Source organism: Hyperolius riggenbachi, chromosome 6 (assembly GCF_040937935.1).
Source record: "Hyperolius riggenbachi isolate aHypRig1 chromosome 6, aHypRig1.pri, whole genome shotgun sequence".
Lineage (NCBI taxonomy): Eukaryota > Metazoa > Chordata > Amphibia > Anura > Hyperoliidae > Hyperolius > Hyperolius riggenbachi.
The window spans coordinates 386,436,764-386,454,987 of NC_090651.1; the positions used below are offsets into that span (position 1 = coordinate 386,436,764).

The following is an 18,224-nucleotide window of genomic DNA, read 5'->3' on the forward strand; positions in this document are numbered from 1 at the left end:
CAAGGTGGGATTAGAGGGGAGAATAGATGCAAGCAATGCACTGGCGAGGTGATCAGGGGGGGGTCTGAGGGCAGATTAGGGTCTGATCTGATGGGTAGCAGTGACAGGTGGTGATTGATGGGTGTTTGACAGGTGATCAGTGGGTGATTACAGGAGAGAATAGATGTAAACAGTACACAGGGTCAGGGGGGTGTCGGTGGGGGGGGGGGGGTCAGGGGAGGATCTGAGGGTGTGGGGGGGTTGATCAGAAGCCCCCAGGGGGCAGTTTAGGACCTAATCTAAAATATAGCATTGACAGATAGTGACAGGGGGTGATTGATGGGTAATTAGGGGGGCGATTGGGTGCAAACAGTGGTCTGAAGGGGTGATGGGGGGGGGGGGGGGGTCTGAGAGGTTCTGTGGGCGATCAGGGGGCACGGGGGGGGGGGGGATAATCAGTGTGTACGTGATATTACAACTATGGCTGCCTCCTCTAGTGGTCCCTCGATCACTGGGACCACCAGGGGACACTTTGTATACATTACACAGTGTATACACTTTTGCAGGGCGAGATCAGGCTGTTTACAACCCGCCGGCGCTGCTAAATGGCCGACGGGTAGGATGTCGCAGGTGGGCGGAGCATAATGCTGGCGGATGCCCGGCTAATTAGTCCCCCAGGTGCCGCATTACGGGGTCCTGGGGGTGCCACTTTTCCGCAGCCTATTGGTAGTTGGCGGTCGGCAAGTGGTTAAAACAACAGTAGGGACCAAATAGACATTCAAATCTTAAATTGATGCTCATTATGCAGTACCCTTTTGTCAAGCAGACCCGGACCGAGTCAGAGGCGAGAGAGGCTCCAAAACAAAAAACTCAATTGAATTCAATTTAGCCTGAAAGAGACACTGAAGTGGAAAAAAAATGATGATTTAATGATTGGTACGTGTAGTACAGCTAAGAAATAAAACATTAGGAGCAGAGACATGAGACTAATATTGTTTCCAGTACAGGAAGAGTTAAGAAACTCCAGTTGTTGTCTATGCAAAAGAGCCATTGAGCTCCATGACTTTCAAAGTCGGAGAGAGATCTGTCTTCTGAAGCTTGTTATCTCAACTGTCAGTCATTGTATTTTATTTTTCTCTCCAGAGGACAGTTCAAAAGTTCACTAACCTGCTCTGTAAAATCATTTAGAATGCAGAGTGTAATGTGTAAACTGCAAATATTAGAGAATGATGCAATGTTATAAAAAACACTATATAACTGAAAATAAAAATATGAGAATATTTTCTTTGCTACTAATCTTCTAGTAATTATCCATACTTACTACACTACCAATTCATATTTTGTTTCGCTTCAGTGTCTCTTTAATTTGCCACCTTTTGGTTATTCGCAGCATATATTGCGCTCATGAAGGACTTACCTTTTGTACACATCACCTCCTGAGTTAACACCAAACACCGAACCATCCATTCCAACTTCCACCATGGTTAAGCTGCTGTCAATGTGCTGCCAGTGGCTTCCCTGGCAATTTGAGGGTTTCACATTGTGGCGGTAGTAGATATAGTTGCCATTGTTCACTCCCCAGCAGCCAATAGGGCCACAGCTGTAATATTTCAGTCCTCCGTCAAGTAGCGTGAAGGTTGCTGCTGAAGAGTAGGCGAGGGTGCAGCTCTGTCTCAAGCAATAAATATTATCGTTAGCATTCACTCCGGCTACGAACTTGTTACCGCCAGCGTCTACCTGTTTCAGAGCTCCTGTGGATGAAAAGTATTAAAGACTTAGTCACAAAGACAACACAGAGAAAATGGCAAACCTCAGACTACCCAAATGTAAGACCTGATGTGCATTTACTGGATTTAGTCATCATAATATAGCACACTTTTCAGACTTCAAAAGGATACATCCCACAATGGCAATATTATTATGCACGCAATATTATCATTACTTCTTTACTAGAGTTGGGCCGAACGGTTCTCCTGCGAACGGTTCCATGCGAACTTCCGTGGTTCGCGTCCCGCAGGCGAACCTTTGCGGAAGTTCGGTTCGCCCCATAATGCACCATGGAGGGTCAACTTTGACCCTCTACATCACAGTCAGCAGGCACAGTGCAGCCAATTAGGCTACACTAGCCCCTGGAGCCACTCCCCCCTTATATAAGGCAGGCAGCGGCGGCCATTACGGTCACTCGTGTGCCACTGCCTGCCTGCATTAGTGAGAGTAGGGCGAGCTGCTGCAGACTGTCTCTCATAGGGAAAGATTAGTTAGGCTTAGCTTGTCCCTGGCTGCATACCTGTTCTGTGAACCCACCACTGCATACCTGTTCTGTGAACCCACCACTGCATACCTGTTCAGTGAACCCACCACTGCATACCTGTTCAGTGAACCCACCACTGCATACCTGTTCAGTGAACCCACCACTGCATACCTGTTCAGTGAACCCACCACTACATACCTGTTCAGTGAACCCACCACTACATACCTGTTCTGTGAACCCACCACTGCATACCTGTACTGTGAACCCACCACTGCATACCTGTTCTGTGAACCCACCACTGCATACCTGTTCTGTGAACCCACCACTGCATACCTGTTCTGTGAACCCACCACTGCATACCTGTTCTGTGAACCCACCACTGCATACCTGTACTGTGAACCCACCACTGCATACCTGTTCTGTGAACCCACCACTGCATACCTGTACTGTGAACCCACCACTGCATACCTGTTCTATGAACCCACCACTGCATACCTGTTCTGTGAACCCACCACTGCATACCTGTACTGTGAACCCACCACCGCATACCTGTACTGTGAACCCACCACTGCATACCTGTTCTGTGAACCCACCACTGCATACCTGTTCTGTGAACCCACCACTGCATACCTGTACTGTGAACCCACCACTGCATACCTGTTCTGTGAACCCACCACTGCATACCTGTACTGTGAACCCACCACTGCATAACTCTTCAGTGAACCTGCCACTGCATACCTGTACTGTTCAGTGAACCCGCCACTGTATACCTGTTCTGTTCAGTGAACCCGCCACTGCATACCTGTACTGTTCAGTGAACCCGCCACTGTATACCTGTTCTGTTCAGTGAACCCGCCACTGCATACCTGTTCTGTTCAGTGAACCCGCCACTGTATACCTGTTCTGTTCAGTGAACCCGCCACTGCATGCCTGTTCTGTTCAGTGAACCCGCCACTGCATACCTGTTCTGTTCAGTGAACCCGCCACTGCATACCTGTTCTGTTCAGTGAACCCGCCACTGCATTCTTGTTCTGTTCAGTGAACCCGTCACTGCATACCTGTTCTGTTCAGTGAACCCGCCACTGCATACCTGTTCTGTTCAGTGAACCCGCCACTGCATACCTGTTCTGTTCAGTGAACCCGCCACTGCATACCTGTTCTGTTCAGTGAACAGTTTGGTGTGTCAGTGTGAAGCAGTACCTTAATTACACTACTTAATTATCGCAAATTCTTTCTGTTTTAGGAAAGCAAATTTTTGTTTTTCTTAACATCTTAGTAAGGGGGCTTTTAGGACCATTGTAGTCCCTTACACACTCCAATGAGTTCTGGGTCACCATGAGCTTGCTGGTTAGTCTGTACCTCTCGGTTTACAAGCCCTACTCCATAGAGCCAAATTAATCCATGCCATGCACTGATGAGGATCAAACAATCCGAAACAGTCTGTATGCATGTTGGATTATTATGGCTCTGTACAATTTAACAAGCTGACACATCATTGCATTCCAGCGGTTCTGGAGGTGTGTTTAGCTTCTAAGGGTACAATGGTTAATTTGCATATATTCAGCAGTGGTGCCTGGGAGACATCTCGAGCTCACTCCAACCTGAATTATCGCAAATTCTTTCTGTTTTAGGAAAGCAAACTTTTGTTTTTCTTAATTACACTACCTGATTGATGTATACACATGCAAGATGTTTTAAAGCACTTTAGGCCTGTCATTTAGCATTCAATATGATTTCTGCCCTTAAAACGCTGCTTTGCGTCAAATCCAGATTTTCCCCGGGACTTTTGGCGTGTATCCCACTCCGCCATCCCCCCCTCCAGGTGTTAGACCCCTTGAAACATCTTTTCCATCACTTTTGTGGCCAGCATAAATTTTTATTTTCAAAGTTCGCATCCCCATTGAAGTCTATTGCGGTTCGCGAACTTTAACGCGAACCGAACCTTCCGCGGAAGTTCGCGAACCCGGTTCGCGAACCTAAAATCGGAGGTTCGGCCCAACTCTATTCTTTACATAAGTACCGCGAGATATGCTAGCAGCGTGACCTGCAGTACTCTAGTAAGGGGACTGCTATTACAGTAACGTGCACTTCGCGCTACTGCTGTTAGGTCTTGCTGTGTCTCTGTTGACCCTCCCACAAAGGAAGAGGTGTTACCCAGTAGTGGAGTCTAAGTGACAACGGGTCTTCACCCACACCCCCTTGAGGGGAGTGCAGGACTTTGCTGCCTAGTGCCCACCAGGTCACTACTGGGATTACCTCAGCAAATGGTCAGGAGAACAGGAACACTAATTGTGGAGTAGACTTGGTCAGACGGTACCCAAAGGTCCAGGGCAGGCGGCGTTCTACGAAGGTCGGGGTCACAAGCCAGAGGTCGTGCAGGCGGCGATTAACGGTAATCCAGAAACAGAGCCAGGGGTCAGGGCAGGCGGAGATAAGCAGAAGTTGGGGTCACAAGCCAGGGGTCACAACAGGAAATCCACTCAGAAGTCTCACGAGCAGGAACAGTTCACCGGACACGGTTAGCCAAGCTGTCAGAACGAGCAGCATTGCGGTTGAGGGCAGTGCTGCTTTTATACTGGACATTGGCGGTGAAACATGCGCAGAGCGTGCGCAACACTTTGCACATGTGCGTGCGTAGTGCTTTGCACGCGTAATAGTCTGCGCGCACGTGTGTAGTGCCCATGCCAAATGCTGTGCTGGACGCGAACATAGAAGAGCCAGCGAGCCCTTTCGCGTGCGCACAAAGAAACACGCACAAGAACGCCGCGGATGGCCGCCATGGTGAGTGTAACAAATGGAGTATTGCAGGTCACGTTACTAGCCTATCTCGCGGTACTTATGCCTGGAAGTAATGGTAATATTGCCTTGTGCTGTGTGTGCATAATAATATCACTGGTGTCTGATGAATCAGCCCCTATGTAACTGCAACCATCAGAACTGAACTCAGCTGCTCGTCTCATTCATCTCTCCTCTCACTCTTCCTCTGCTGCTTCTCTCGGCCAAGCTCTTCACTGGCTGTCAATTACCCAGAGGATCCAGTTCAAACTCCTAACCCTAACCTACAAAGCTGTCTCCCCGTACATCTCCTCACTAGTTTCCAGACACCACATAACCACAATCTCAGATCTGCACACAACTTTTATTTGTCCTCTAAAATCACCTCATCACATTTAAGCATAAAATATTTCTCACGTGCCTCACCTCTACTATTCTATAGTGATCAGCGCAATATGGATTCCCAATCTGTTCAAATAGCTTGCTATCTTCTTAATCCACCACCACACCGCTTGTGAGATCACTCACCAGCTCCTTAGATCATAATAAATGATCATATGCGTGCAGTCAAAAAACACCAGCCCGTCTGGTCGCAAGTGGGCTCTTCGCAGCCTTCTCCTCAGATCCTCATAGATAAAAACATATAAACACGCTCCACATAGCGTAATCCAGTTCACTTTAAAATTTATTGCTTTTAAAACACAATCTATTACACTCACGTGTCATATATGTATGTCCATAACAGGCATACAAGTAAGCGCAGGGTTGGTTTAGATAGCGGGCAGCGTCCGGCCGTTTACTCCACGCAACACCGCCGTTCGACTGGCATCCGCGCACTTCCGCAATCCCTCACGCGTCCTGTAGCTCCTCCTAGGGGAAACATCTCAGCACTCCCTCAGAACTCACTTTTTACGACGAGCATACACTCCAGCTTAGGCCAAACCCCCTTCAACCTCTGGCTAAGTTTTACTTCCTATTAACCACCTTAGTGGTTTGGACGAGCTCAGCACGTCCATGACCGCCGCGGTTGATATCTCAGCTCCTGGTGGGTCTTTTTTATAATTTTCTTTTTAAAACACGCAGCTACCACTTTGCTAGCTGCATGCTTCGTTCGATCGCTGCCGCTCGCTGCTGATCCACCGCTACCCGCTGCGAAAGAAGGCCCCCTCAGACCCTCAGCGCAGCTTGGCCAATCACCGCCAGTCTGCGCTATGGGGTGGATCGGGACTCCCCCTGACGTCATGACGTCGATGACATCATTCCGATCGTCGCCATGGCAATGAGGGAAGCCCTAACAGGAAATCCCATTCAGAGCGGGATTTCCTGATGGTTATGATTGCCGGCGGTGATCGGAGGGGTGGGAGGGATGCCGCAGAGAGGGGGGAATCATGTAGCTAGTGCTAGGCTAGATACATGATAAAAAAATTAGGTTAAATGAACCCACCCGTGGCCGAGCACCGCAAAAAATTTAAACGCTAGGGAGGTTAACCCACCTCTTGCTCCCCCCCTCCCCCTCTTCTTGTAGATTGTAAGCTTGCAAGGGCAGGGTTCTCTCATCCCTTTGTGTCTTGGACTGTGTTATACATTTTGTTCATCATGTTACATTTGTCATTGTAAATACTATGTCCACCAATTCTGTATTTTGTTCCAGTTTCTATATTTGGTGTACACTATTGTCTGTATTCATATGCACCCTTTATGTGTTTCTTACTTTGTACAGTGCCGTGGAGTATGTTGGCTCCATACAGAGGAATAATAATAATAAAAACAACAACCACTAGGGATGAGCAGAATTTCTACTTTGCCTGAAATTCTACAAAAACATATGAACTAAATGCTTCTTCTTTGCGCCTGCGCAGTACAGCGAACCTGATTGGCTCGATTATTTTGCAGCGGTGATTGAGGTTGTCATTGTTGACATTTGTTCAGAGGTAACAAGGAGGTAACAAGGAGGACAGGGGAAGCCCCATCAGGTTCCAGAAGCTTCCTCCTACCCAGGTAAATATCAGAGTTTTTCATTTTTTAAAGAGAACCTGTAACAAAAAGAAGTTCCCCTGGGGGGTATCACCTCGGGAGGGGTAGCCTCAGGGTCCCAATGAGGCTTCCCCCTCCCCTGTAGCTGCAGGCAGTCCAGCGCTGGCTCCCCCGATGCACCCGGCAATCCTCCCCCAACAAGCCTGATAAGCGCTGATTTATTTACCTACCCGGCTCCAGCGGGGGCGCTGTTGCAGCTCTCCGCACGGAGAAAGGCGGAAATAGCCGATCTCTATCGGGAGACTTGCGCCTGCGCAGTAGAGCGGCCCGACAGCGATCGGCTATTTCCTCCTATCTCCGAGCGGAGAGCTGCAACAGCGCCACCAGCTGGAGCCGGGGAGGTAAATAATTACATCGATGGCATTCCGGGAGGATTTTCGCCGTCGCCATGGGACCGAGGAGGACGGGGGAGGCCTCAGCAGGATCCGGAGGCTTCCCCCACCTAAGGTGTGTACCCCCCAGGGGAGGTTTTTTTCCGTTACAGGTTAAGGCCCGGTTTACATTAGCGTTCGCTATCCGGATTTTCCGGATCTGATCCGGACCGCATACTGTATAATTATTATTATTATTATTTAGTATTTATATAGCGCCGACATATTACGCAGCGCTGTACAGTGTATATATATATATCTTGTCAGTAACTGTCCCTCAAAGGAGCTCACAATCTAATCCCTACCATAGTCATATGTCTATATTATGTAGTGTAAGTACTGTAGTCTAGGGCCAATTTTAGGGGGAGCCAATTAACTTATCCATATGTTTTTGGAATGTGGGAGGAAACCGGAGTGCCCGGAGGAAACCCACGCAGACACGGAGAGAACATACAAACGCTTTGCAGATAGTGCCCTGGCTGGGATTCGAACCGGGGACCCAGTGCTGCAAGGCGAAAGAGCTAACCACTACGCCACCGTGCTGTACAAACGGAACGTACGTTCCGCATAGCAATGCAAAGGCTATGCGGACGTTCACATACGTACGTTCCCTACAGTACGGAGCCGGACCGGATCCGGACTCCGGACTCTTTTCCAACATGCACTATTTTTTGTGTCCGGATCTCCGGCCCACGCATCCTGACCGGAGCCGGACCTGAGCCTGACAGCACCATCTGGAACACAGAAACCAATGGGAAACGGAAGGCACAGAACACACTGCCTACAAAAACCTGACGTTCTACCCCACTTCCTATGCGTATCCAAGCGGCCATTTCGGATGGGGACACATGGGCCAAGCATGTCTGGAGTGGAGCAGCAGTGACAGACGTGCTGGAGCGGTTTGGCAGAATGTCGGAGGTGGAGGTGAGGCCTACAGCGGAGGAACCTGATTCTACACGTGCACCAGGTGCACCTTCTGCTGACCCCAACATTTTTTTATTTATATTTAACTATTTTTTGCCCACGGATCCGGATGGCAGCCTGATGCATGCCTGATACAAACGGACCGGATCCGGATCGGAACCGTACGGTTCTGATCAGGATCAGGTCAGGATCCGATCAGGATCCGATCAGGATCCGGTCCGTTTACTTGCCAAAACGCAAGTGTGAACAGGGCCTAACTTTAAACTCACAGGTTTTCTTTGGGCTCAGAACTTTCTATCTGCTCTAAAAGATTAGGCACTTTATGAAAACAATCAGGGGGAAAAAATTGTTACAATGCACAGAAATCCCAGAAAAGCACTGAAAATGTGCTAGATGAACTTTCAGGGAGAAAAGGAAGGGTTAAAGCACCGGACTTTTCTGTCCAGCTAATGCAGAGGAGCTGTGAGTTATGCCTGCTGATTACACACTTCTTACACTCAACTGTAACGAAATAAAATCACAACCAGCGATGACTGTTGTCACACGAGCCCTTGTGGCTGACCGCACTTAGCCTTCTAAACGGTGCCAGCGCACAGATCGTGCGAACTCTGGTCGCAGTCAATGCGCAGGGACCGTTAAGAATTAGCCGCAGACAACTCAGAAGGGAGCCTGTGAGACACGGGTGATTACCACTTCACCCACTGGTTCAGAGTAAACTGCCACCACCGCGGTTATCATGGGACCGTGGGGCCCACTAACTGACTGACTAATCCTGCGAATAAAACGGTTAAACACACGTTATTCTGTCTAGCCAACAACAAACAAACAGTAGCGTATCTTCAGAGACCCGGGATCAGTTCTGTGTGTGCTGATAAGCAGGGTAGCGGAAAGTGAATGACTTGGAGAAAGTCGTTTATTCACGCAATATAAATAATTAATATATACAGACAATTATTAAAAATCACAATTATTAAGACAGTAATAGCCAGTATGAAAAATAAAAGAAGGGAGAAAAATACTTAGTTCCTGGAAAGATGTCCTTATTGTGGGAAGAATCATAAAGTTCTTGGTTTCAAAGTCCAGAGTTCAGAGTTCAGACCAGGTGGATGCCAGCATATCCTCAAGCTGGCATCTGATGAGTGCAAGATGGTTCAGTGTGGAGGACACTGAGTTTGGGTCCTCAGCCATTCTTATGCCCCTGCTTCAGTAGGAGGGAGTGAGGGCGGGGAGCCATACACCCCCTTCAAAGATGAGATGAGCCCTCCCCTTGTACTGGGGCTAGAAATCATATCTACCCATATATGGGCTCTATCTCACAGAACCGTACAGGTCAGGGCAGATTTATTAACATTTTCAGGTCTGTCTCGATTTACCCAGCGCCCTGATACCAGACATGAGGGGTGGGACCCCTGTGGTATCATCAGGGCATTTTCAAACTGCCTAGCTGGCAGTCCTTACCTCAGAATGTTCTGAAACTTCCTCAGAACCAGCACCGGGGCTCATGCTACACTTCCCCCACGTTTGGCGAAGCTGCCATCTCAGGAACCCCAGAAATATGACAGATCTGGGAAGTTATGGATTATGCCATGAGACTGAGGTTGTGTTCTAGCTGCTAACAGCTGACTTTCCTTTGATCTTTAGCAGAGAGCAGAGTGTCCAGACCTCCCGTGGATTCGTAGCCTGCTTGGCTGCACCTAGGCATCCTTTGGTTAATTAACATCTCCATGAGATCAGCTAAGTGTCACCTGGTTCCCAGAGCCAAAAGGGAAATTGTGCCTTCCACAGGGAATATGTCCAAGCTAATTAACACCTTCCCCCCAGGCTGTCATTTCAGCTAAGACAGATTTCCCAGCTGTTCCTAAGCAGAGGGATACTGCACATCAGATCTTGGTTTTATTGATCTGAGGCGCAATCGATGCAGGAATCGAGTGCGATCATTCTTTTCTTCACGGGCGGTTCCAGGACGCGCCTGCGTCCCCGCAATCGTCCGTGACAACTGTAATCAGCTAATTACGATTACACTAAATTTTGCATACATTTTCGCATTTACGCCTATATATAATTACGGTTTGTAAATTCAATTGATTTTGCATAGACATTTTGCAAAATTAAGCAAAAAATTACGCAGAATTATGAATTAGTACTATTGCACACAAAATGAATGGCGATTTTCTCAAAAATTTAGCATTATGACTATGATGTGTAACTGCAAATTTCATTGCAAAATGTCAGGCCCACCACTGATCACAACACAGTGCCGCTGATTTCTACAGCATTTCTATGTGGAATGAACACTTTTCAGGCTGCTCTTTGCAAGAACTCAGGTCCACTTTACGCAAGCCTCTTGTGTAACTCTACTAGACCTATACTTGCACTAAAAGCAGGGCACTTGTGAAGGCAAAATAAGTGCAAGATTTTTAGGGAAAAATTAGAGCTGGGGTCTGGGTGATGATATTGTTTAGGAAACAATAACTGCTTCAGAATGAAAGCAGCACAAATCTTAATTTTTGCAGCACAAATGTGCACTAACGTAGCACTAACCACACATGATTAGTGATGACTGTAATCTGCTAGTTATGCAAAATTTCATGTAAATTTTTGCAATTACGGCCTTACATAATGACGATTTGGACATTCAACTGATTTTGTGTAATCCATTCATAATTTTTGCATAATTTTCACGTAATTTTAGAGGTGAATAGCGAATTGGTACGCATGTTTAAGGGAACCTTAACTGAGAGTGATATGGATGTTTCCTGTTAAACACAGGGTCACTAATGACCAGCCCTTTGAGTATCAATATAGGAGTATTTGGCTCCACATTATTGGACCTAGTGGTCAGTAAAAGAAACACAACTTTAATCGTGCCTAACAAGATTCACAAATTAATGTATAAAACCTCTAGTGTGGAGGTCTTGGCTTATATCCCACAATAAGACATCTAATGTGGTGTAGCTATTCCACATAAAGGTTTAGAACCCTGCTGGTATAGGAGATGGTTGTAGCCACTAGCATTCAATCAGCTGTCATGTAGACTGCTAGCAGATGCTGCCTGTAGTCAGTACAGACCATCACCTACATATACATATCAGGAGGACATATAGAGGAGTGATAGTGCTATTTACACAGTGATTGTACAATGATCTTTAACATGTTTCACCCTACGGCTTTTTCAAACCTCTGACTTGGGCTATTTGCTGGGGGACATTTTGCTGGTGGGGGGTGCACTATGCTCATTGTATATATGTATAGCACTTTTTGAAAAAGCCGTAGGGTGAAACATGTTAAAGATCATTGTACAATCACTGTGTAAATAGCACTATCACTCCTCTATATGTCCTCCTGATATGTATATGTAGGTGATGGTCTGTACTGACTACAGGCAGCATCTGCTAGCAGTCTACATGACAGCTGATTGAATGCTAGTGGCTACAACCATCTCCTATACCAGCAGGGTTCTAAACCTTTATGTGGAATAGCTACACCACATTAGATGTCTTATTGTGGGATATAAGCCAAGACCTCCACACTAGAGGTTTTATACATTAATTTGTGAATCTTGTTAGGCACGATTAAAGTTGTGTTTCTTTTACTGACCATTAGGTCCAATAATGTGGAGCCAAATACTCCTATATTGATACTCAAAGGGCTGGTCATTAGTGACCCTGTGTTTGATTATTTTTCCCTGGTATATTTTCTCGGTTGTGTGCATAAACAATACCAGTTGCCTGGCAGTCCAGCTGATCTCTGTCTGCAGTAGTGTCTGAATCACACACCTGAAACAAGCATGCAGCTAATCCAGTCTGACTTCAGTCAGAGCACCTAATCTGCTGCATGCTTGTTCAGGGGCTGTGGCTAAAAGTATTAGAGACACAGGATCAGCAGGAGAGTCAGGCAACTGGTATTATTTTAAAAGGAAAAATACATCTCCTTCTCAGTTTAGGTTCCCTTTAAGGAGAAAGGTGGGAACCAGGCAAATTTTTTTCAGAAAGACAAAATCGATTTTAAATATGTAAAGGAAAAATATTTTTTAACTACATAACGACCAGGTCACGCCCATGGGTGTGACCGTGGCGGCAGCCCCAGGACCACTTAACGCCAATTGGCGTCAAGCCCTGGGGCTGCAGTTTGCAGGAGATTGTGCGCCGGCTATGAGCGCATCTGCTGCTCGGGGGGTGGAGCTCCGGGGATTGGCCGGCTGGGGGGAGGGAGGGGATAAAAAAATAAATAATAATAAAAGAAATAGTCAAAAATAATGAAAAAAAAACAACAAATATTTATTTGAAAAAATAAATAAATAAACACTGGGAGGGGGGGTGGTAAATCACTTGTGTGCTGTGTTGTGCGGCCCTGCAGCGAGGCCTTAAAGCTGAAGTGGCTGATTTTGATAAAAATAGCCTGGATCTTCAGGGGGGTTTACCACTGTGGTCCTCAAGTGGTTAAACTCATTAAAAAAAAGACAGTTTAAAATCCATTTTCCTTTGCATTCTTAAAATTGATTTTCTCAAAAACGACAAGGTCTTCATGATGCTGGCATGTATGAGGGTTTTGCTACTGAACGATAAAGTCGGCATAAAATTACGTGCAAATTGTGAGAAATTGTGAGCTTACGGTTCCTGGTTGCAAACAAATGTAATTATGATTTTACCTGAAGTTTCGCAATGTGATTTTGCATTGTAATTGAGAATTTCGCTGCAATATTACGGCTATGCAAATTGTGCAGGGGGAGGGGCAGCTTCACGGAGAGACTTGAAATGGCTTCTGAGACTTTTTATTAGTATTATTTATTATTATTTAGTATTTATATAGTGCCATCATCTTCTGCAGTCCTGTACAGGGTATACTGTCTTGTCACTAACTGTCCCTCAGAGGGGCTTACACTCTAATCCCTACCATATGTCTATATATGGGAGCAGGAAAAAAGGGCGCCGTCTGAGGGTGGACAAAAAGGCGCCACCATAGACTTTAATGCAATTATCGTTAATACAGCGAAAAAAGCATGAAAAAAGGGCGCCACGAAAATTGTTAATAACATTATAACGTTATGGTTTTTGAGGTAGTTATCATTTTAGAAGTTCACAATGGTATAGTTTTTTTCATATTATATCGTTAATAAGTACAGAATTTAAGTTTTTTAAAGTATTATCATTAATATTTGTAAAAGGGTGTTTCTGCAGAGGGAGTGGATAGGGTTGGGCACCGCCAGGGGGCGTGGTTAGGGTTAGGCGCCACCAAGGGGAGTGGTTAGGGTTAGGCACCACCTAGGCGGCGGTTAGTTTTAGGCAACACCAGGGGGGTGGTTAGTGTTAGGCACCACTGGGTGGGGGTTGAGGTTGGGCACCACCGGGGGGGAGGTGTTAGGGTTAGGCACCACTGGGGCGGTGGTTAGGGTTAGGCACCACCAGGGGGGTGGTTAGGGTTAGGCACCACTGGGAGGGTTAAGGTTAGGCACCACTGGGGGGGGGTTAAGGTTGGGCACCACCGGGGGGGGGGGGGGAGGGAGGTGTTAGGGTTAGGCACCACTGGGGGAGTGGTTAGGGTTAGGCACCACCAGGGGGGTGGTTAGGGTTTGGTACCACCGGAGGAGTGGTTAGGGTTAGGTGCCACTAGGGGAGTGCTTAGTTTTAGGCACCACCAGGAGAGAGTTCTGTGTGAGGGTAGGGTGGGGTTAAGCAGTATTGACAAAAAATGTTACGATAGTTAACGTTAATATTTATTCGTTATTATCTCTCGTTTGTTTTAGCAACAGTAATTATCATTAATAAAGCTTGATAACGATGATTCTCATTAGCAAATTTCGTTAATACCTGGAGCCAAATTTTTTAATAACCCGGGCCCTTTTTTCACGGCGCCCTTTTTTCATGCATGCCTATGTATGTATTGTGTAGTGTATGTATTGTAGTCTAGGGCCAATTTAGGGGGAAGCCAATTAACTTATCTGTATGTTTTTCAGATGTGGAGGAAACCAGGGTGCCCAGAGGAAACCCACACAGCCACGGGGAGAACCTCGTCACCTTCCAGTGCATACATGGAAAAACGAAGCATAGAAATTTGGGCGCAGGCTGAAGGCGAACGACGGCTCACCCTGCTCTGGCTAATCCTTTTTTACTTTTACTATACTATTCTTCTACTGATTACCTATTTTTTTTGGTTCACCATATAGTTCGGGTTCCAGCTATTGCTGGCGCCTGAATTACACAGTTTTTCTTGTAAATTGGGCTCTGGCTATTGCTGGCGCCCAAACTACTCAGTGACTACGCAAGAAAATGTATTCTTAGTCCCAAGACCCTGGCTTTTAGCTGCAGGGATAACAGTGGTTCCTGGATGATTGATTTCTGCGAATGCATTTGTATGAACATTTGCATGTGAGGGGGCGAAGAGTTAACTGTCTTTGCCATTTTGCTGGCTACACCCCCTTTAGCACCTCCCTAATAACTTATTTAAATGTCTTAACTTGAGGCATGTGCCTGGATTTATGTGGTTTTTTCTTGTAACTGACCCTTGTGGCCAGGGTTTATCCGGTGCACTCCCTCCTCCCCCTGCCATTGTCAGGACACACACAGCTTATCCTGGTGTGTGTATGGTGTATATGGATAGATTTTGTAGCACGCAGCTTATGCTGGTGTGTGCAGGGTGTATATGGATAGATTTTGTAGCACGCAGCTTATGCTGGTGTGTGCATGGTATATATGGATAGATTTTGTAGCACGCAGCTTATGCTGGTGTGTGCATGGTATATATGGATAGATTTTGTAGCACGCAGCTTATGCTGGACTTCAGCTCAGCATTCAATACCATCAGCCCCAGAATACTGCAAGACAATCTTGCCACGATAGGAGTCCACCCCACCCTACGACTGTGGATCACGGACTTCCTCTCCAACAGGTCCCAGGTTGTTAGGCTGGGCACTATCTCCTCACAACCTAGGATCACCAACACAGGAGCCCCACAAGGCTGCGTCCTGTCGCCGTTTCTGTTCTCTCTATATACCAACAACTGCAAAGCCACGACAGACTCTGTAAAAGAAATCAAATTCGCTGACGACACGACCATTGTCGGTCTCATCACCAATAACGATGAGAAGGAGTACCGCCACCAGGTTGAAGGTGTCTGTCACTGGTGCAGAGAGAACGGATTGATCCTAAGCACAGTGAAAACTGTGGAGATGTACGCCCGGTCGAGGGATATTTCATGTATGCTCCTATCCACAGATGCAGAGAAGGCCTTCGACCGGGTAGACTGGACGTGGATTACTGAGGTCCTTAATTATATAGGTTTGGGCCCCAAGATGCAGGGTATATCCGCCCTCTATTCTAAGCCTTCGGCACATGTTAGGGCCAATGGGGTCCTATCTGATCCTCTTCAAATATCAAATGGTACCCGACAGGGGTGCCCCCTCTCCCCTCTCATCTTTGTGCTGTCGCTCGAACCACTTCTGTGTCATGTTAGAGAAAACCCAGATATAAATGGTATAGCAATCACTTCAAAAGTACAAAAAGTGGCCGCTTATGCGGATGACTTACTTTTTTACATCACAAACCCCCTGATTACCTTACCCAACCTATTGTCTGAATTCAAAAACTTCGGTGACCTCAGCCTATTCAAAGTCAACTATGATAAATGTGAGGCTTTAAATATATCTCTTCCACGAGAATTGCAGATACATCTGGCGACGCAATTCCCGTTCCGTTGGTCTCCCACCCATATTAATTACCTGGGAACAAAAATGACACCAGACATAAAGGATGTCTTCCAGCTGAACTTTCCGCCCATACTTGAGACCCTAAAGGCAGACATGACTAAATGGAACTTTCCACACTTTTCTTGGATGGGAAGAATTGCAATCTTAAAAATGAATATTATGCCCAGGTTATTATACTTGTTCCAGACTCTGCCAGTTCAAGTCCCTAATTCCTTCCTACGATCTGCTCAAACAGCATTCGGTAAATTTATTTGGAAGGGGAAGCCCCCTAGGCTCAAAAGACCCATTCTACGCGTACGTTAAAAAAGGGCGTCGGGGAAAAAGGGCGCAGGGTTTTAAACGATAAGCATGAATAACGTTAAAAAAAAAATGGTGCTATATTTCGTTTAAAAATGTTTTATCTATATATATAATAGAGTAAGTGCCTCAACCTTCGAGCAAGAAGAAGAAGTACTTTGCATGAGAAAATGTATGCGTGCTCAATCACCAAGTTTTAGGCTTCTTTTCCACGGACTGTTGAGCTGTGTGCTCAGCAAGCAGTTACCAGGCAGCAGTAAGCAGTTACCAGGCAGCAGCAAGCAGTTACCAGGCAGCAGCGAGCAGTTACCAGGCAGCAGTAAGCAGTTACCAGGCAGCAGCAAGCAGTTACCAGGCAGCAGCAAGCAGTTACCAGGCAGCAACAAGCAGTTTCCAGGCAGCAGCAAGCTGTTACCAGGCAGTAGTGAGCAGTTGTAAGAGTTTGAGAGGCATGTTACTGCCTATCAACTGTCCGTGGAAAAGAGGCCTACCCTAGCAAGTCTGGCTTTGCAAATCTGGCCTAATTGGCTATTCATGAGGCAATGCTGGGAGGCGCTGAGGGACGACCGAAGAAGACGTCAGAGAGGTAAGCTTGACCCCCCCGCCCAGCCCGCACAGCATTACTGGGAGATATCTGGATAGCAAAAATCCGGATATCTCCCGAAGCCGAATTTGAGCATCCCTGATTGGGAATCCTCCCTGTGGCGCTCCTGGATAGTGCTAATGTAGCATGTAGCAGTGTTGCTTGCGAATTTTCGCCTAAGTCATTTTCGCATCGAAAATCCTGTTTTCGTTTTTTGGCGAATTTTCACGAAAATCTTCAGAAATATTTGTGTTTTCGACCAGCATCGAAAATTCATTGTATGCGGATGCTTATGCCCTTATGCAGAAAAATGTCCACAATAATCCGCATGGAAATATAGACTATGAATGTATTTTGTAGGTACTGATCTTTTGCAGGAACGGATCTTTTGCAGATAATGATCTTTTGAATGTGTACAGCAACTTTGTGTGCAGCATCTTGCAAAGATTTCTTTCTAATGGGGAGTGCAGCTCAATAGAATAGACTGTGTAGGTGTGGCTCTGATACTACATGTAAGGGCCCTTTTCCACTAGCAATCGCAATCACAAATCACAAACGTCAGTGATTGCGATTGCGATTTTTCATTGATTCTGTTATGCGATTGCGATTTGCGATTTTCATTTGCATTGCATTATCATTGTAAAAATCGCTCCAGCAAGCGATTGCGATTTGCGATTAGCGATTTCCAAATCGAATCACTGTAGTGGAAAATACTTCTCGTGATTTCTATGATAAAGTAACAACCCTAGTGATTTAAAAATCACTAGTGATTTGCGATTTTGCGATCGCAATCGCTCTAGTGGAAAAGGGCCCGAAGGGGGTAAAATTGGTCTGTGATCTTTCATTTTTCCAAAGACTTTTATCTGATGTGTGTACCCACCTTTATTCTTCTTGCTTCAAGGTTGAGGCACGTACTCTATTAGATAGATAGAAGATGTGGCGTATGCTACGACGCGGGACGGCTAGTATGGATATATTTTGTAGCACGCAGGTTATGCTGGTGTGTGCATGGTGTATATGGATAGATTTTGTAGCATGCAGCTTATGCTGGTGTGTGTATGGTGTATATGGATAGAGTTTGTAGCACGCAGCTTATGCTGGTGTGTGCATGGTGTATATGGATAGAGTTTGTAGCACGCAGCTTATGCTGGTGTGTGCATGGTGTATATGGATAGAGTTTGTAGCACGCAGCTTATGCTGGTGTGTGCATGGTGTATATGGATAGAGTTTGTAGCACGCAGGTTATGCTGGTGTGTGCATGGTGTATATGGATAGATTTTGTAGCACGCAGGTTATGCTGGTGTGTGA

The 18,224-nt window shown here is 46.3% G+C and overlaps 1 protein-coding gene across 1 annotated transcript in view; it reads right to left on the reverse strand.

The window, feature by feature from the left end:
• LOC137523118 (fish-egg lectin-like) overlaps positions 1 to 18,224 on the reverse strand; it is a 43,649-nt gene that overhangs the window by 8,784 nt on the left and 16,641 nt on the right. Inside the window, exon 3 of the mRNA XM_068243347.1 lies at positions 1,397 to 1,730. Within this exon, the coding sequence (XP_068099448.1) occupies positions 1,397 to 1,730 (334 nt within the window). The remainder of the gene's footprint in view (positions 1 to 1,396; positions 1,731 to 18,224) is intronic.